Source organism: Gnatocerus cornutus, chromosome 2 (genome assembly GCF_029298725.1).
Source record: "Gnatocerus cornutus isolate USDA-ARS CGAHR chromosome 2, icGnaCorn1.1, whole genome shotgun sequence".
NCBI classification, from domain to species: domain Eukaryota; kingdom Metazoa; phylum Arthropoda; class Insecta; order Coleoptera; family Tenebrionidae; genus Gnatocerus; species Gnatocerus cornutus.
In genome coordinates this window covers 7,479,997-7,501,111 of record NC_142234.1, presented here as the reverse complement: position 1 = coordinate 7,501,111, position 21,115 = coordinate 7,479,997, and the positions used below count along the sequence as shown (strand labels likewise).

The window sequence follows — 21,115 nt, the reverse complement described above, 5'->3', positions numbered from 1 at the left end:
CCCGATTGGATAGTTAGCGTACACGAATGATAACCGCAAGGCCACGTTGCAAATTTATTAGGTTTACATATGTTGATCATGAACGGTCCATCGTTTTAACGTGACGCGACAAAATTTATATTCTAGGAAATTGAATAGCGACCATATCGACTGGCAGTTTCCAACCAGCGACGCCGAAGTCGTCGTTGATCCGGAAATGCTTTTAACGGAATGTTATTCCAGCCGATCTCCATCAACGTTTTGACATTTTACGGTGTACCTGTTCGCAGAGCCACGCAGTCTTTCGGAATTTTGCTCTTTGATGGCAGGTGATATCGGTTCTATAAAGCACCAGCCATCATTTGTCAGTTATCGACCTGTACAGTTTTTGGTTTTATGCCGATATACTGTCATGTTGCAACTAAAAGGTGTGTTATGGTTTTTCTGAGTTAAATACAATCTCGCTGGCGCGAGGTGCGAGACTGATATTGCCTAAAATATTCAGAATTCGCTCAGAGTTTTTAATTAGTTTTCAACTTTTAAGATCTTTATTAAGTATTCATTAATTTAATCACCTTGTGCATATACTATTACATGGGAACATTATTTTAAAAACTTTCTCTACTTTTCACCCTCCAATTTATTTAGCAAGTGTCATAATGAATTAATCACAATTTTCTGCTCTATGCACTTTCTTAAATTAAATTGTTGCGAAACCGTCATCGTGCAGAAACATTAAATTACAAAGTCGTCATTCCAAACCAACAACAAATTTTACGATATCTGTATGCCAAGTGCACATTCAGTATAGATTTCAAAAGCACATACTTCCTAGAGATACAGTTTTGAATTTCATTTTCAATACCTTCCATGCTGCGGTCCGACACTGCTAGAGTCGTAAGCTGAACTTGCTGTTATTGCAGAATCCTTGATAGCTCCTGACTCCATTCCCAGCGCTGATCCACATGATCCTGAAAACACAACGGACATCTGGTTTAAAAAATCCAATTTTTTAAATTCTTGCACAGCAATTTTAGATTCTTCCTCAAAAAATAACAATCTGTGACAATTTCTCCAAAGAGCTCTATTAATCACATCCATTAATCAGTTTCTCGAGCTCAGGTGGTTTTAATAATCGTAATTTACGCTCGTGGAAAACCACGCTCAAGCAAATCAGCGACACACAACATGTCAATCAAGAAAGTCAGTCGAGAACATCGGTTTACTTTGAAGTTTTTCCTGTGCAGTTCCCGAGAACAGACAAAGCGCCAAGCAATTTATCTTGCCATAAAAATAACATAAAGAAATCCTAATCCCGAAGAATGGAACCATTAACAAGATATTAACGAAAATGTCTGACATAACAGGCAATTAAAGGCTAGTGTTGCTATAAATGTACAAAAATCTGTAAAATTAACTTTATGGAGGAAACAACAAAAATCGAAATCAAGCTGTGTGCGTGACGAAAGAGTACGAAATCGTTTAAATTAATTCGTTGGATATAATTAAATTCGTGACCCGACGAACAAGGTTTGAATTATTTAGGGATAGATAAAGTTATGTGAAAAGGTTATCTGAACTTCTTGTACAAGAATTAGCTGTTTAAGATAACCAAATTAATGATTGGGGTAATTTTAAATTTTATTTGCAATGAAAAAAATGCGGTCTCACAAATACTTGTCACCCTACGCCCTCAAACCTCCCTGATTTTTTGTGCTTCGTTAAAAAGTTCATCATTTATCGGTCGTTATTAATCAATGCCAGAACAGATCCTCATAACAAACTTGAGGTTCTTGCATTTAGTGACAACTCGACTGATCCAGTTCCGGTCTCAAGAGCCTGAGTAATTTACAATGAGTTTGTAATAAATTGTACAATTGTATTTAAAGTTGTAATTAGTAGTAGGTACTTGTTGAATTTTATTGTTACTTGTTATTACAGTTAGAACATCAAAATTAATCGTTGAAATAGATTCTACTATGTAAATTCATTTCCTAAAATAAATTTAAAGAATTAGTAATTAGTCCTTATGATAGAATAAAGGTTTTACAGATACGGTTTTACTGTTAAAAACCTTAATGCTAATTGTAATTGCTAAAGCTTTGGATGAGATTAAAGAGACACATTCGTCGTTATGAACTAATTAACCTTCTGATTTAAATTACGGCTCTTTGTGCCCGATAATTTCAGAGCTCATCAACTTATTACGTTGCGTTTAGATGTGCGCATGTCAAAGAACAAATATTTAGAAACAACTAAGCAACCTGACATGTTAAAACAATTAAACTAGGCAGGTCTTAAATCAGTTTAAACGTTTCGCTTTTTATCCATCCTTCCGTCATAATTCTCCTTAAAAAAAAATGAAAACTAAAAGAAATCTTACATAACTATAAATTATTCCACCTTCGTTGTTTGCAGAGCATTCTCTATGAAATATTTACATTTCTGCTCGTTTTACGTGTAAATTTAAATTCTGTTTGTCAAATCTAGACACTCGGGCTGTTTCACGAAATAGCATCGCACGAAATATACTATGCACACATGTTGTGAATAATGGTGAAGCACATAGCCGTCGTATTCGTCGAACTAAAATTCTTTTTCTAGTTTATAGGTTAACTGTATAACGTGCTTGAATGTTTGCAAATGCTGAGTGTATTCAACTTTATATTCGTGAATAATAGACAAAACTTTCCAAAAACAAATCAAACCACTTTAGAAACTTTATGACATGACCGAATACGAATTGAGATTTATCCACGAACGTCTTCACATGTTGCAAAATTGAAAATGTCAAGAATGATGAATATTGTATACCTACTTAACCGCGAAAAGAATGTGTCAGAAAAAGGCGATTTTTTAAATTTAACCCATTGAGTGCACTGGAGAATGTATCAGAGTATGTATGCAGTTTCGGGTGGTTTATGCTAAGGTTAGTGATTATAATAAAGCTTAGCTGCAATAATGCTTTGACAAAAATAACGTGCTAAAGTTATCCAAAATAAAATGTTTATATCTGTTACCTTTTTTTTTAATCAACAATAACTATTAGAAACGACAAATTAAGTGAATTAAGTATGAATACAGATTAATGTATGAAAAGAAAGAAGGAAAAATGTGATAAGCGCTCTAGTTTAAAAAATTAAAACAAAGACTCTGACCACGCTCAGTGGAGTTTTTTACATCCTCTAGCTCTAATCATCGCCTTACAATGTCGTAGCATAAAAGAAGCTACATTTCTAACCATTTCCTGGTCGATTTTGTGTCAGGTTTGGTTTGATTATATGGCAAACTCGGTAATATTTCTTCCTAGGCTAATTCGATTTAGGACAGGACAATCAGAATTGAAACCATCTGAAGGTACGTACGCAATACTCCAGTAATGTGGGCTCCTGCTTTGTCGTGCATAAATAAGACATTTTCAAGAATAAATGGTACCACCAAAGGATCCAAAATGTTCAGAATGTAAGAATCCACACTGATCCTCCCAATTGGTTAAATGACTGAGTTCCTGCGCGATTCCAAAAAATGCAACTCCAGAGCATTATTTACTTTCTACTATTACGTACGTCAAGAAGAATATTACACAGGACGTTTATTTTACAACTAAAATTTGATCTCGTCAGAAATCAGTACGAGCCCCCAGTCGTTTACAATTCAATGCAAATTTTAGTTGCGCGAATATTAGTTCCTCTCTTCAATGGTTTAGAGTCTCTAACTGGAGTTTTGTTCTGATAGCTTTTCTTACCCTGAATTTTCAAATGCACGAAAAATGTACCATTTTGAAGCAAGTTTTTTTTTAAGGAAAGAGCAGTGAGAACACATTTTTTTAGGATTATATTTTTTAGTGAAAGCCGATTAGCGATATTTTACTGTAAGACTTCCTTCAGAAAAGACAACAATGGAAGAGCAACTGTAAAACAGGTATGAAGTCCAATGTTGTTATAAATATTCATTGTGTTCAATTTAGCATAAAATTTTCAATTCAACAATAACTAACTAGCACAGGAATTGAAATTAGCCCAAAACTAAATCATAAAAAACACCAAAACAATTTCTTTCCATTTTAAAAAGTAATAGAAGCAACAATGGGTCGCTATCAAAATCATCAGAAAGACAAATTCTTTAAAATTTCTGTTAGATTTTAATGAAAAGTTCAATCTACTGAAATAATAACTACAAATTATTGCGTGATACGATAATTTTGGAAGCAAGTGTATATGCAAAGTCAAACCTAAATAGACAAGGAGAATAAAAATCGTGCAAATGTTATTTCAGATATAATAAGTCCTGCAAAAAAGCTTCGTGCTCCATTAACTTGGTGCAACTAATTTCGCAGGACTAAGAGAGTTTATACACTTTTTGAAAGCAATTTTTCATCTGTCAAGTCCACTTCTTAATCTCTAGCATTACCCAGTTTAATTAATATTTCGACAGATGTGTAAAACCGTTTTCCCACAAGTGTGACTGAATAGAGCGCTGCTAGTCTTGACATTTACTGAATTCCGTTCGATGTATTGTTTGTGGAACGCAAGCTACGATATAGGTTACTGGACCATAAGATCGATATGGACAAAGCTGAAAAGCTGAAATGGAGAATTAACTGCAAAGTTGAAATTGCGGTATTTCCTAGTTTGTCCCAACAAACAATGACGGGCTTACAGCAAGCACAAGATAGAAATTTTAAATGAAATGTGGGAAATGACGTTCAGCGTACTGGGAGATATTAACAAACAGTTTGAAGCAAATTTTTGTATTCTCATTGTTAATATGAAGCGTGTGATAAATTGGTAATTTTGGTTTATTTCTGTCTGTATAGGCAACACAATATACACCGGTCTCTCTCCATTTGAAATTAATATTTAAACATTTGTACATGACAATTTGTACCAAGTTTATAAAGTTAATTCCATTCTCTTAAATAAATTGCTCCCTGAGTTATGTTACGTCATAAAAGCATCTACTTTGTAATGTGGAACTTACAAGGTATTAACGTCAGTGCTAGACAGTGCTAGACGTTAAGACAAAACTGAGGTTCTTCCTCAAATACAATAATTGTTGAAATGCAATGAAGGTATTAAAAGCTGGTTCAATAGTTCCACTAGGTGTACAGTTAATATTAAACATGTACTTATCAACAAAACCGCTTCTGAGATGAAAGACTATTTTGTACCTTAATTTCAGCTTTAAGCGCACGTGTGGTAGGGTCTTTAAAGTAATTTGAACAGTTCCCTACTTGCACACGCATCAGCTGTTCATTACTGATAGATTAAAATGTAGCTACATAATTGTCGAAGCAAATCCGACAACTCGTACAAGTTCGAACTGTTTTGATAATTAAAGTGCACTCAGATCAAAGCTATTTAAATAAAGGGTAGTTTCGAATTCAACAGAACACAAAGAGTGCGGTTTAATTTTCCCTCCGCTTGGTACAGCATGAATAATCACACATCTTTAAGAAAAATATTGTCCGTGAAAACGTTAGTTTTCACATAATTTCCTTTTTCGCTTCACGAAGCCCGAGAAAGACTTAAGTCGTTACTCGCGGAGGCCCAAGTAGTAATCATCTAAAACCTGATGGGACAATGGGCCATTTGACTGTGTGAAGCGATCTTATCGGCTTCGCTGTTAAACACTCGCAAACTGTTGGCTCCGGGTTTACACTTCACCGAGATAGCTTTAGTTGCTAAAACGCTGATATCACCCATTACATCCCTCCAGAGCACAGGAAGCGTCACGCAAATATCTCATAGTTATAATGGTGTTACAAGCAGCACGTTCTGCGGTTTCGTGTTTACCTACACGTATCTTTCTCAGGGCTTCAGCAGATAATTATTGCCCGACTCTTTACTTCTTTTAGAGGACCCTTGGGTTCGTTTAGAACTTAACAGAAGTTCTAGGTCACCCTCACTACTCAACTTTATCTCTTCTTTCTAACGACCAAGTCATAGAGTTACATTTTTAATGTCGACGCCGACGCCGGTTAATTCACTTAGACCAATTTTATACCATCAATGGCAATAACACTAAGGAGGAATTCTGAAATTAATTCAACACGAAACGTGATTAAGCGCCCGTGAAATTTTAAAAACCTGAAATGGCCGTGGACATGAAAAAATGATGATGTTCTCGACAACTTTTGTTAAAGTTAATTGCCTAACATTAGGTACCTTAATGCAAATTTAACAGATTTTAATCAAGCAGATTGATCTCAGTAAGCCCGGATGCCCTCGGTGTCTGGAAATGCACAGACAGTGTATATTTTAGTGCAGACGACAGAGAACGCAAGCACAGCAAGTGTGCTAGTAATTAGTATTTATGAACTCGGGAGTTAAATTATTCATTGTGTTCTAATTACCCTTGCAAAGTTTAGATGCGACAGCGCTAACTAGAAGAACATACTTTCTCGTTTCTAATATTAAGATGTATTGGTCCTGAAGGGCGTATTGGTGTTTCAACTTTGTCCTTCGGGGAGATTTAGTTGCCATTTCCGCTATTTCTTTGATTATAAATTATTTGTAGGGACTGCTGCAGGACTATGTACTTTGAATCAATAAGAACTTGGCAGAACGTTCTCCATTTTACAACAAAAATTGTGATGGTGTAGACCAGGATCTTTTAAAACGTGATCTTGCTCCGAAGTTCGCAAACTTTTTAATTACAATAAATAGCGAACTTTATCTCGATAATCCATTAAACGAACATTTCCATTTCATATTAAATTAGTTTTATGAAAGAAGGGCCACTTCACTATGCCTCAAAAGCACCAGTTTATGTTCTGCTAATCTTCCGTATCATCCCAGATTTCTATCTGTATAAATCTATTAGTGCTAAAGTTGGCACTGGATTTTAATTCAAAAACAGCGCAAAGTTCCAGATATTTTAATAAGACTACCACCTATTCTAGTAACGGTAAATCGTGGGATTTACATGAATTTATAGGTAAAAGTTTGAATTAAAATAAAATTCCTACTTTTGTAACACGGTGCGGATAAATCCTAGAAGTTACGCCTTAATGTTCAGTTTTACTGCCTTCGTTTATGAGAACTACATGAGTGATTTTTAAATTCCCGTCAAATTGAATTCTAAACAAACAAGAGTGTCCTAAAGATTAAATAAAAAAATGAACCTCGGGCCCTATGCAGGGTTGCCCTTTTCCTTCATCGGTGCAAGACTTTAGGACGGAGAGTCCCACATAATCCAATTTGTTGCCGCACTGCTCTCCTTTACAACAGGATAATTCAGTTCCAAGACATGACAAACATTGGTGAACTGCAATTTCCAGACGGTACTTACAACAATACCAACTTTACTAGTAGTTAACTCCTACAAACTATTCGGTTCAATAAGATAAGTAGATTAAGTGACCCCTGCAAAGTTATGCGCTAGCGCTAATGATATGATCATTTTTATTGCCATGCAGTTCCTTCCTCACAATTCGTGCTCCTCCAGGTCTTAAATGAAGATGACAGTCTGGAAATTCTCGTCTTACTACAATTTATCTCTCTCCACTAAACGATATTTTCGTTATTCTAATGATGTGATAACAAGCATTCACTAATGCCTTCTTGCGAACTACTCCTCTCATTTTAGCCTTCGGCACGAAGAGATGCAAAAAGACGCGCCTGACACATTCTGTGGACTTGTGAGCATGTAAAATTCCCTATTTTACAACTTCAGCCGTTTTGTCTTATCGACTTGCAGGCATGTGAGCAGAGATATCGGAATATTCAATGGCTGCTTTTGCGCTTCGTAAGTAGGTGTACATCGAGCTTGAAGAAATTTCAGTAAGTTAGAGAGTTTGTCACCAGCACGGTTAGCGTTTTCTGTCAGAGTGAACATGGTTTATCATTATGAACCCTTGCTATCGGAAGAAACAGAAATTAAAGACTAGTTTATGCTATGAGCACTACATCTACCTACACTTTTAATTAAATATCTTTTGGTTGTAACTGGCATTTAAACTTTCAAACGTACACGTTCGATTCATGTATTGTAAAAAGCGTTTGATAGTTATAGCCACTGTAAAACAGGAAATAACGCCAGCTTTTTTGCAAATGCATTTCATGAAAATTACAAAACAAGAACAGCCACAAAGGCTATTTCTATAATGCGTACTTTTATTTGCTTTACTTTTTTAATGTTTAATTTTGGTTCTAATATATCGCGCCACTGTACTTTCCATGACGAGACAGTGATTTGCACTGTAATAAAAGTGACATCATGGGAGTGGAAGCAGACAAATAAAACCATTATCCTGCAGTGACCCCCGCTAGGAACAGACAGAAAGAACATGTGTGATGAATTACGCCGTACAATGTTACCTTCCATTCAAACTAATATTCTTATCTTTGATGTAGGTATTTAGGTTTGTTCGAATAAAACCTGTTTATTCATTTATTTTGCCAAAATTGTTTATAATAATATAATTATTAACACCACTATCACCACGATCTAGAAGCATTACTACTTTCGCCAAATGTTACAATAAGAGAAAGTATAAAATATTTTAGGTTTCGTCCAGCAGATTGCACTCTAATTTTGTACAGTTATTAAATGATTTAAAAGGAGCTACCCCCTCAAACTTCATCGCTGTGGCACCAATACAATCAAAGATACATTTTGTTTATAAAATTTTGCAATATTTGGGCCCATTCTAAAAATAAAAATTTCTAAAATCTGCGTCTGTTCCCCCAAAACTTTAAAATTTGATACAGTTGGTAAATGAGTTAAAAGTAGCAACATCCCCAAATTTCATCGCTGTGGAACCAACAGATCCAAAGATGCATTTTTTTTAATTTTAAAACTTTTGGGTCCTTTCTAAAAACAAAAATTTCTAAACTCTGAGTCTGTTCCCCCAAAACTTTACAGTTGATAAATGAGTTAAAAGTAGCAACCACTCCAAATTTCATCGCTGTGGAACCAACACAAAAAAAAGATATCCTTTTTTTTAAAGAATTTGGTCCAAACTTCTAAGAAAATCAAGCCATTGAGGGCTACTTCGGGTTGGCGAATCGGTTCATGAATCCGCTATCGCTTTATAAATGTCATGTTAGTCGATTTTGAAACTTTAAGGTCCGTCCTAAAACAAAAAATTTCTAAAATCTGAATCTTTTGCTACAGAATTTTAAAATTTGGTAGTGTTATTAAATGAGTTAGAAGTAGCAACCTCCCCAAATTTCATTTTATAATAAGTATAATAATAAGTCAGGAAAATGACACCACTGAAGAAGAGCTAGATTTAACTGTTATTTGAGCTATCAGATTTATTGCTCTTCATTGTATTGAACCAAAATAAAGCAGAAAATATGTTGATTAGTGTAAAACTAGAAGTGTGTTGTTGTTACTACACAAAATAAAACCGAAAAAATAAAATAAAAATTAGGGAAAAGAGTCTGTTGATCAAGATGATTGTTGCCTATTTTATAAAGATAATATCCTTATGCATTTTTATTATAAATTTATTAGGAATTTAAAACAACCAAATATTATTGAAGAGAAATAAAAACATCATAAGGTTCCTCCGACAAATCTGCAGAAACAAACCACATCTATATAAGACTCAAACAGGTGTGCGCATTTATTTCGCATATTTCTAAATTCTGTAGATATTTAGACAGTTATAACTCATTTCTCCGAAGCAAGCCATTGTTTTGGCGCATCCACCATTTTTCAAAAAAAAACTCAGTACGTATTCATCTTATTTTCGGGCAAATTAAATAGGTTTTAGTTTGTTGATTATATGACGGTAGTTAGGCCTATGCTATGTAACAAATTTCAATAAATCAAAGGCAGTTCCGTGCATTATAAAATAATCAAGCACCGCCTTGTCCTATTTAGTCATAAAAATGGCATGTTAATTTAATTTCGTCGCGTTGCGTGAATACCGTCCTTTATTCTGTAAGCCGTTCTCAATGCCGCGTTGAATAAATTAAGTAAAACAACAGTAATTTACCTAATTCCAATGCGTCGGTGTGGGGAACAGCAAGGAGCAACAGGACGAACGTCGACGCCGCGGCGACCGTCGATGGTCCGATAGTGGCCATGCCGACCGCCGTCATTATCGCGCCAACAGCCGCATGGCAGCTCACGCACAGGTCACTCACGCACGGGTCACTCACGCACTGGGTCACTCACGCACTGGACGCTGCTCTTCAGACGCTCATTGTTACCTCGTTTAACTTTGGTTTGTGTTCGTCGGCGTTGATGAGGGATGATTGTGAATCCGGCTCCACTTCTGCACATCGCTTTTATTCCTCCTGAAACAAAAAGATACTCAGGACGCGCTCGTTGCATACTGATTCATATGTGTGAAATGAATTACAAACGAAACACCGCGGTCATTAGACTCACGACAGAAAAACCCTTACGGCCAGAATTATAACGCGACACGTGTTTGTTTGGAGGCTTTCAAAAGAGTGAGGCTTATGCGGAATTCTATGTGGATGTACCTGCACACATGGAATTCATTAAATGCGGTTTCTACTCTGATTTTATCATATTTCCTAAGCAGATTAGGCGGAATTATAATATATGTTACCTTTACATTAGTCTTTGTCGCAGATTACTGCCTAATTTTCATAATTATGTGGATGTCGTTTTGTGTAAGTCTATAAATTGATTAGCCACCGAGCTACCACAAGTATTAAATTGATTTTACAATCAGTCTAAGTCATCAAGGAGGTCAAGCAAATAGTTACTTGGACCCTGATAATTTCATGAGCGGCGCAGCTAACTTATACGAAAACTAGATTGCGTTTAGTCTTTTTCACGAAGATCGCAAAATAAAACGCGCGTATAACTCCTGCAGGCGGAGCACAGAGAAAATCAACGAAATGCAGATTCTTCGTAAAAGCATTACTTATTTCCTGTTTAAACTTATTTTAAGTAAAGCTAGCCATTAATACCTCGAAGCTCCAAGAAACGTGTTCATTGCAAAATCTTTGAACTACACGTCTTGTATCTGTGTACTATATGAAAAGCTGTGATCGATAGTTGTGACTAATATTTTTATGCATTCCGAGAACGCCGGATTTTGTATGTTTGTATTTAGGCTCGCCGAGCAGAACAGGTCTATTTATACTTGGAATGGACAATTTGCTATGCAGATGTACGTACATTTATACAGATCCTGTTAAGAACAACTTACTGCACTTTATTCTGTAATTGCTCCCTTCCTTGAACAAATTGAAAATTAGATAAGCATCGACATAATTTTCACATTGCGCTAAACTGTAATTTCACTTGGTTACTACAAACTCTCTAGAAACTTTATAAAATCAACACGTGCCAACACAGGTATTTGAAATTATTATTATTTCTCACACCAATGCATACCGGGTAAATAGTTTTAAAACCGCTCAGAATTAATAAATATGCGGAACTTTCAAATCACTTTTGATAACCTTTGACTGGGTTCTCATCGAACTGTTTTAATAAACTGTAACAATACCAAACCAATAAAGTTTGTAATCGTGTCTTTCAACGTCAGAGCAAGCGATATTTTTATGTCTCTTTAAACACTGAGAGAGTACGACAAAATATCAATGGAATGATTAATTATTTACACTTTAATCTCATTCCTAATTTTAGAACAGCATTATGAATGATCCTAGCTTCTCTTTGTAAATTATTAATGTAAAACGCAAAATTTCTGATATAGCTATAATGCTAACTTTACCCGATTTTCATTTCAGTCTTAGCGTTATATCTACTTGAAATGTTCCAAAGAAATCACACATGTTTTCGCTTATTCATGTAAGCGTTGCATATTTTATACCTCCTTGAAGTTACGATATTGATTTATTTCATTTTTTATATCTGCAGTTATTTTATGCTGATCTGCTAAAAATATTATTGGTCAGCTGCGCATCTATTTTAAATGAGAAAAACCTCTCTCAACCAATACTAATTATTTTACAGTTGTAGAAATGATCTAAATGCAACCTGCAGCGCTCTGTTAATAAGTTAAAAGCTCCAACTTCGCTGATAAGAATCTAAATAAGAACTTATTTGACTTTAAAACGAGCGAAATTTAAATTCGTTCCTAGTCTAGCCTCAGTAAAATTATTTGCTTTAATCCGCAGCTTAGTTTGGTTAGTTTAATTTAATATTCGCACGAATAAAGTAGTAACAAAATTTAGAAAGTGAATTTCAAAGCGGTTTTTCTAAAATTGGTGGATGCGCCAAAACTGTTGACTGAACTACGTATGTAAAGGATGGGAATAATTTAATTCACGATTTTGCTAGTCGAGACATAATTCTGTTCACACTTCTGAATTTCTAAATCTAATTAACGAAGATGGTGTTAGAGATAAAACTTTGTAGTGTGTGTTAACTGCAAACATCATTTTCTACGTTCTCACTAATACTGAAATGTTTAAATATTCATAGCACAACCAGAAGATCGGTAACATCGCACATTTAGAACTACATCTAAATATAAGAATATGTTTAGCGAAAACGTGCTCATAGGAGTGGCTCTGATAAACCAAACCTGAATCTTTTTAATTTGTTCAACACCACAAATCTCCATTATTACGTATGTAAATGAACCCGCCGTAAACGCTCCCCAGGGCCGAAGTTAAATAACGTCCCAAAAATTCTTTTTTAAGATAACCTATGAATATAAATGCCCGGACGGAGCAGTATTTTTGGCCGGCTTATTTAGTTCCAAATTTAAAAAGTTTGTAATATTTAATTTTTGTAATTTCTTTAAGCCTGAAAAATATAGGCCACGCTTCTAAATCCTGGTCATAATATTTGCCGTAAAAAATACCCTTGTATCCCCATGCGCCGGGTTATTGTCTTTCATCTTCTCGGACCAGCGGTTCTGGCCTGTGTCAGATAGCCAGAGTTAAGCCCCCCACAGAGAACGTTCATCACTAGGCGTCACTGCCCCACCTCACGAGCAACAGTTGTTCACTTCATGATGGATGTTATAAACTGAATCTGATGCTTCTTGGCTTGTCACCAAATCACGTTCTTTGATCGATCACGACGTAGCATTTCGCAGACAACTGCAGAAATTATCATGGTGTAAAACAGAGATTTTAATCCGTAAAAATCATTTTTAATAACTACTCTAGACGTCAAGAACTGAGACTTCTCTTGGAGAACAGTAATATCCTGGTTGACAGAACGATGTTCTTTTGTATAATTTTATAACTGAAGCAAGATTTAAACCAAAACTTAATCACGCTGTTATGTAAAATTGGACATCTTCTAAGTGCATGATGAAGAAATTTTAGAGTTGTAACCCAACCTTTATTTGTTGTTTTCGTTATACGAGTAAGTAAAGTAAGTGGCTTAACAAAATTCCCTTTTTATGTCATATTTTATACAATTATTTTGTTTAAATTGGTGTTGCGTTAGTCCTTTGCAAACTTTGAGTTATCTTATATAATATTGTATGGTCGGCTTCCACGATGCTTTTATCCGCTTAACGGATATCCTTTTGATGTTATAACAAAGCAGATTTCAATTTTAATGCAAAGTGTTTATTACCCTCCCTTTCTTTCCCCAAACATTTTGGATATGTATATGCTTATAGTCTCTTTGTTTAGTAGATTTGGTATTAGGGACATCAAGGTAAGAAGATCATTGTATTTTACGTATTAAGTCACTTTTATTAAAGTAATAGGAAAGAGGCACAGACGAGAGAGGCGGGCAAATAAACCGCATTTAAAACAGAAGGAAAAGACTGGACCTAGACAGAAAATATTACACATCAAAATGCATTCAACGAAAGTGACAAAAACGACAGCGTATTGAAACACTAACATTGACACGTTTTTCATTCTCTAAAAAGGCTAGAACAAGTTTGTCGACACCCAAAGTTGGAGTGGAAAGAACTATAATTCCTTCGTAATGACACACTTTGTCCCCTTTGTAATGATACACTTTGAAGATTGGATTATGCAAGAATGACATGGAATTCCAAAGAAACCAGGTGTATCCCGTTGTAATTCGATTCTTAAAATGTTAAAAATTATCACTTTCTTAGTTAATGGTCAAATTCTGTTTTTTCCTTCTGTCAGATTTTAGAAAGCAGATATTACAAAAGAATGGTTGCGCCTTCACCGGATTTAAATTCTTTTGAAGAACTGTGGAGGTTTTTTGTCAAAACAATTTATATCAATATTAGATAAGTATACATTTAATACAATCCCATTCAACAGTTAAGACGAATTGAGAGACCGAGAAACAAACGTGTAAGCCAGATGGAGATATTGGCAGATTAGAAAACATTGTCAGTAAATGAAAAACTGGCTAACAACAGAAAAATATAATAAAAAACATGAATAGAAAGAAGAGAGTTTCCGGAGATCTTAAGAAAAAAATTACAGTCGACTCTCGATTATTCGAATTTTCCAATTATTGGAATTAAACGCTCGGTCCCTTGGATAATTCGAACAAAACCTGTGAATTTACTGCTTGATAAAACGAATTTTCTTTGCAACTGATGGAGGCGAGTACAAAAAGATTGAATGAGGAAAAGGTTCAATAATTCGAACTGACTTTTCACGGCTCTATAATTCGAATTTCTCTAAAAGTACCAACAAATTCTGTTTGTATTTTTCTCCATGGTCTAAACCACTTTGAAAAAAATATATTTCTAAAGGGAACTCATAACTTGCTAAATCAAACTACTCAGTAATTCGAACTCGGTGGTGCTAAGTTCTTTAGAACTCGAATTATCGATGGTCTGTAATATATTAGTTTCTAGAATTCTTAATAATTTAATGGTCAGTAATGTCAACATTTAAAAATCTGGTTCAGCTCAACAATAACCACGTTAATCTGATTATGCAAACAAACACGAAAAAGAAATGACAGCTACATGTGCCATACCAATACTTCACATACGCAGAAATCCGAAACCTACCAATGAAAATTAATATATTTAAAACGGTATGTGCTTTCAAACCAGAATTTACAAACATTGTATCCGTATTAATGTGCATGCAGATGCAATGGCGTTGGCGGACAACAAAACGCAACCCTCTGAATATTCATGAGAAATGCCATAGTAAGGCTTTCGTAAATGAACAATGATATGTTCCTAGTTTATGCAATTGTATGTTTTATAATTATCGAAATGAATGTCTGGGGTAAACCAACACGCGTCAGTTTTAACGAATCATAAATAAAATATGACATTTATTACTTTTAAGCAACATTTTTAATCGAAACATTTGTTAAACATTTCTTTCGGTGTACACAGAACGCTTGTAATAGCAACAAAGCGTACTTTTAATTAACACAAACTTTTGTTCGGATTTTGCTTTGAACAACGGGATTTTAATTGAGGAAGGTAGAAAGTTTATAAAAATATTTGCAACATTAATCTTGATCAAGTCATCCCTTTCGTTTTACAATTTCAAATGTTTTATTTCAAAGTCCTATCAGTCGTGTTTTTGATTTAAAAAGACGTCTGAGCCAAAGCTTCGTAATAATCGGGAAGAAAAACTGACAGGCTGTCAGTTTACTTTATATTTTTCCAAGCTGCGGCTTGAATTCAGCCTACACGAAAAGAGAATTTGTCATTTAAGTGAAAAATGGTGCTTTACACCTTACAAGACTTAATTTACAACGCAAACTTCCACAAAGTTGACCCAATTTTCTTAGTACCTGTGTCATCCTATTACGGTTTTTGTAGCTCTGCAGTAAATCTCTTTGTGGATTTTATCTTTCAGGTCGTTTTATTGCATTCTTGTTTCCACTTTTCTGACTCAAATGCTTTGGTAAATTAACATGCCTAAAGAACGGAGAGGTGCCATTTTAAATTTTAATTGAGTCATTTACATACGCAATTGAAAATCAATGTACGAATGTTATTCGGCTGAGTTGTGGATAGGTAGAGCGGAACCGTGCCAAGAAAATGAAAGTGGAAACTAAGTTTAATAAATGGAGCAAATTAAGACATTTTCGTGTAATGAACACTAGTTCTCATCAAAAATGGAAATTAGTGTTTGACCAAGGAGCAGCGTAAACGTCATTCCTAGAGGTACAAATAGATATTTTGTTTAACATTTAGAAAATTCATTTTTGTGTGAGATTTGACTTAGACATTAATAAATGTTTACAGAATTAATTTGGGTTGGCACCTCGGCAAGTCAATCCAAATGTGTTAAATTTAAACTTGCTATACAATAAAATGTGTCAACTGATGCTTTTTCGCCTTTGGCATGTAACTCTTAATATCAATGTTAATACCAATATGCATTTGTTAACATTATTAAAATATTTATATAATTATAGAAAAAGCAGAATAAAAAATCATGTACATACAGTACTCTCCTGAAAAGCTCATAGCGAAAGCTCGCTCACATCGACATAATTTCTTCTCGGCGCTTGTACTGTAAATAACCATTTGTTTACTTAACTGGGAGGGCATTTTTTAATAAAGCTAGAATGAAATGTCAACAAAAACAACTAGACCTAAAGGAGACCAAAAAATGCGATAGTTGGGATATTGAGACATTCTTCTATCTGACAAACACATATTTCTCTTTCTTTTCCAATCTCGAATCTGGTCGTTGATTACTACAGACAAACTATGTGAACTGAAACAATATTACTGATAAATCGCTATTCTTCTGAACTTCGAAGCTTAACTGCAGTATAACAGATTACGATGATACTGCAATATCTCTTAGGTTTTAGTTAGAAGCATTGAATGCGAACGTGTGACCTGTAGAGTGTAGGATTTCAAACTTTAACACTTTCAGATTTATACCCATGAGAATTTGAACACGTGACTGGAAAGAAGGATTTTGATATTAAATTTCAACCAGGTTTGCATCACCTGACAATTTACTTGATACGTATATAATCAATTTTTGCCTCACGTTCTGAATAATCCAATTTAAATTTTCACTCTTAATTTAGATTGCGTTAAATTTTCACCGTAATCCGAGTAGGTCCAAAAACGCCATTGATCGGCAGGGTATAATTAAGGATTGACACTGTTCAGTGTGAAAAAAATATGATCTGTTTATTAGTGTTTGTTGGCAACTTTTACGAGTTTGCTCGGCTCGGCGGAGGCAACGAAGTATGAAAAGTGCATTTACAGTAGAGTGTGCAAATACAGTTTGGGGAATTGACACCCGATGCATGGAATTAAATTTAATAGAAAGTGGGGGACACCGAGCGAGAAAGAGATTCTTGCATTCTTTCATTCTCACACACATCAAGAAACATGAATTTTCGGTGAGTCCAAGACCGATTAATGGACAAATAGATGAGCGCAACAAAGAAAACCATAATTGCCATTGGAGCGAGGAAGATAAAAATAATTTACCCCCATCAGCGCGAATGCATGCGTCGTGGCATTGTTTTATCATTTTTGGCAAGACGAGGTGTTAACATGATTGCTCCTTTAGTAATTCTTCGCTATTAGAGGGATTTGGTCCTTCGAATGCAAAATGCAACAATTTTATTTTTTTATGAGTAATGATAGGCATTGTATTTCTCAATGAATTTGAGTTACAATTTTCGAGAACTTTGTCGCTAGGATGCATTGAGGGGAGTAATGCCACCCACTGACACTACTCCTCTCCCACTTCTTATTAAAATTGTTCCCATTCATCGGGTATCAATTCCCCAAACTGTATATGAAATAATCAGAGGTCACCGCGTTGGCGCTCTTAGAAACTTGGGTTTAGTTTTATATCAAAACAGAACAGATCGATATTTACTACTTTAGTGGGTTGCCTGTGTCAGGCACCAAAACACGATCATATCTCATGGTCATGTCATATTTTCAAATAATAAGAATGATTTAAGGGTATACACGTGACTGCTTTCATATGTAACCTGATATTTTATTATAACGATCATGGTACCGCACTATATAAAAAGATCTAGACCTTGATTAGAACCACTCATCACCGATGATGGAAACCAACTCACGGGGAATAAATTCTGTTTTCTATCAGGATAAAAGTTTGAAACGTTCTTTACAGGGCTTAATGCGGCGATTTATAATTTTAATGCAAAGGGAGATTACCCTGTAAAAATCAAATTTGTCGTCCATTTAGTATATTAATGATGCTGTACAAACATATTTTACAGACACTTCTTAAAGGAAGGAAGTGCTTCCTGAAGTTTGCAGTCATCTGGATCTACATAGTCTGGTTGGTTAATGTAGCAAACGGAAAATGAGAAAATCGCCTGAAAATGAAAAATAACTTCCAGATTTATTTTCAACATCAACTCGCTGTCACGAAGTAAACTAGGTGTAGAAATTCCACTTCAGGCGATGTCTGATTTCTAAAAATATTTTGAGTTATTATTAACGGACTCTAAAGTTTATATTGTGAATTTTGCAACGAATAGCAATCCTCCGTACTTGATGTTGTTTCCGCATCGGTTAATACTTCGAAACGGGATTTAAACCATTGCACTAGAATTTCATGAAATTCATGTCTGGACATTTTTCTGAGCGGTCGAGAGGATGGAAACAAATGCTTTAAACATTAAATAATTTATGAAAATTCTTCCACCGTCTGAACCATGTTTTCGTGGCAAACAAAATTGAATCGATAATTTCTACATTTTTTGCTCAATAGACCCAGATACAGTATAAAATATGTCTACCTATGTCAATCTAAAACCCATTTGAAACGCAGATGCCAAACGAGACAATTTAATTACCTTTCCGGGTTAACTGAATCAATCATGTGTGGAATTTGAACGAGAATATTCGTGGATCTCGTAATTTTATTTCTCTGACTGTTCCGCAAGGGTAGTGAGAAATATGCGACCCTTTCATTCAATTCAATTCCGAGTGCCAATTTAAAACAATAAGGTCCTTGTTAACCCCATACGGCAATTGCATCGTCGAGTCCCTGTTGTTAGTCGAGATTCTTTAATTTATTTTGGTAGAACATTTTACGAACACCTGGTGTCCGTTTTAAGTTCTCCTTTATTAAATGCCTGCCTTAATTTTATTTTTACTTACTTGGATACAGAAGTTTACTCGATATTAACGAACATTTACGTAATATTACCCAGTCGATTATGTTCTGAAGTTATACCGCTTAAATTAACAATTCTAAATCATATTTATGCACGGCAGCTCCTAAAATAGTCCCGTATGAAAAATTAACTGCTTAAATAAATTAGGAATATATCCATCACGGTTTTACAACGTGTCACGCAAAAAACACCTATACTCGTATAATCTGTCAGTTGTAACAATAAAACTAATAAAGCTGTGAAATGGATCAAGTTGGTGTTTTCTGTTTTCGAGCCTAATTTATGATTGATCACACCGAAATAATAACCTGCTGGGCTATTTCCAGCAATGACTTTTTTATAGTAAATTTACGATTCTACCGGCTATAAATTTTACTACGACATACGTGAACATCAACGATCACATTTGGTTCATTTACACAAAAGTGAAATTATCCTTTTACGTTAACATAGATGTAATTTGTGCCTACGGACTATAAATGAACATTTAACGACCACAATTAAATCCCACAACATACTATTTAAACAAACTAATTTGATACAGGTGCATTTCAAATCATTTTAAGCTTGATGTATGTAATTATGTCGCGGAGAAACGGAATGACGGAGATTTAAGAAAAAATTCAAATTCAGCGCTTTTGATTTAACATCAATTTGTTATAGGTTGGTAGTACTGTTTAGTATTTCATGATCATTAGCATGACGTCAACAATTTAATTAATGTAAAACCTCAAATTGAGAGAGCAAAGCTTTCAACCGATTTCGAAGTGCAGCGTTCAAATTTCCAATGGAACAAACGGTTAACTTTACGAAAAATATTAATTAAAATAGGTTTTGATTAATTTTTTCTTCAATATCTACCTATGATTGATATTAATTGCCACTGGATGATACTGACTTTTGGTGTAAAATAGCAAAGGTAGAAAATAAACATTGCGGAAGTTTAATTATTGTTGTATATTTAATTTGCTTAATTAATTATAATCCAAATAAACACAGGATATCCTGCACATTTTACTAAAATTTGCTTTAAATAATACAAGAACCGGTCAGTCCACTATTCCAAATAAAGATAAAACTGACCTGGCTTGAACTCAATGAATTTCGTAATTATAAGAGTAAACTTTGATATGGATATACTAGGGTGATTCTAGGTTAAGAAGTATTAGTATATGGACAAATTCCAAAAATAAAAAAACGACAAATTAATATTTTTTAGCCAAAAATATCTAAAACTTTTACAAAAGAATTAATAGCTGATTTATAATTGAAGGCCCTAATCATGTTTACTTGTTGACAAAAGTGTGTATAAAACTAAAAAAATCCTAGAAAAAATTGTGTGTGCAATTCATGGATGATAAAATTTCAACGTTGAGAGTGTAACTCCAGACATTAAAATTTTATTTCAGACACTTGTTCCATAATATACTATTGCACATCCATGATTCGCTCATCAGGAGAGAAAAATATCGACGTAACTTTTTAAATACATAACTAAAAGAGTCTTATTGAACTGGACACTTAAGGTATTTCCAAAATTTGAGATACAAAATTAAAATTGCTTTTTTGTAGAACCATTTAATAAAATAACAAAAAAACAATGCTTTCTATATTTAACTGTTTCAACTTTTTTATAATTTATAACACTTGAAAGTATGTCAAGGAAAAGAAAAAATGACGAAACCAATTGTGCGGAACAAAAATAAATTCTAAGAAATTTATTGATAAACTAATTTATTTATCCAAGAAAATGTAACTAAATAATATTGCAAAATTTCATGCGTTTGGATATAATTTAACTATATATTTATCCATTCAAGGTGTGAGAACACCGTAAAGAAATTTTGAGCATTCAAACAACATCTTCAAAAATTTTATAAAAGTATAAACAAAGTAATCAGTGATCCTTGTAGAGTCTAATAACTGCTAATTTAATAATACTTAAATATATCATTTTTATTATTTTTGCACTTTTTGGCGCTGCCACCAAATTTACCTCTCAAAGTAGGATCACCCATTGATTACTTATTTTCACATTATTGGCGTTAACATGGTTCATCGTTTAAGAAATCAATCGGCCCTTCCACTACATTGATAAATGGAAATCTGAACTATTTACGGTACCTCCGCAATTAACAGATTAATAAATTAACAC

The 21,115-nt window shown here is 34.4% G+C and overlaps 1 protein-coding gene across 2 annotated transcripts in view; it reads right to left on the bottom strand.

The window, feature by feature from the left end:
* The window catches only part of Ddr (discoidin domain-containing receptor 2), a 51,176-nt gene that overhangs the window by 20,229 nt on the left and 9,832 nt on the right, over nt 1-21,115 (bottom strand). For both annotated transcript variants that reach the window (XM_088050439.1, XM_088050440.1), the window contains exons 2-3: nt 9,932-10,235; nt 845-950 (exon numbers count right to left, since the gene is read on the bottom strand). In XM_088050439.1, the coding sequence (XP_087906565.1) occupies nt 845-950; nt 9,932-10,037 (212 nt within the window). In that variant the 5' untranslated portion in view covers nt 10,038-10,235. The remainder of the gene's footprint in view (nt 1-844; nt 951-9,931; nt 10,236-21,115) is intronic.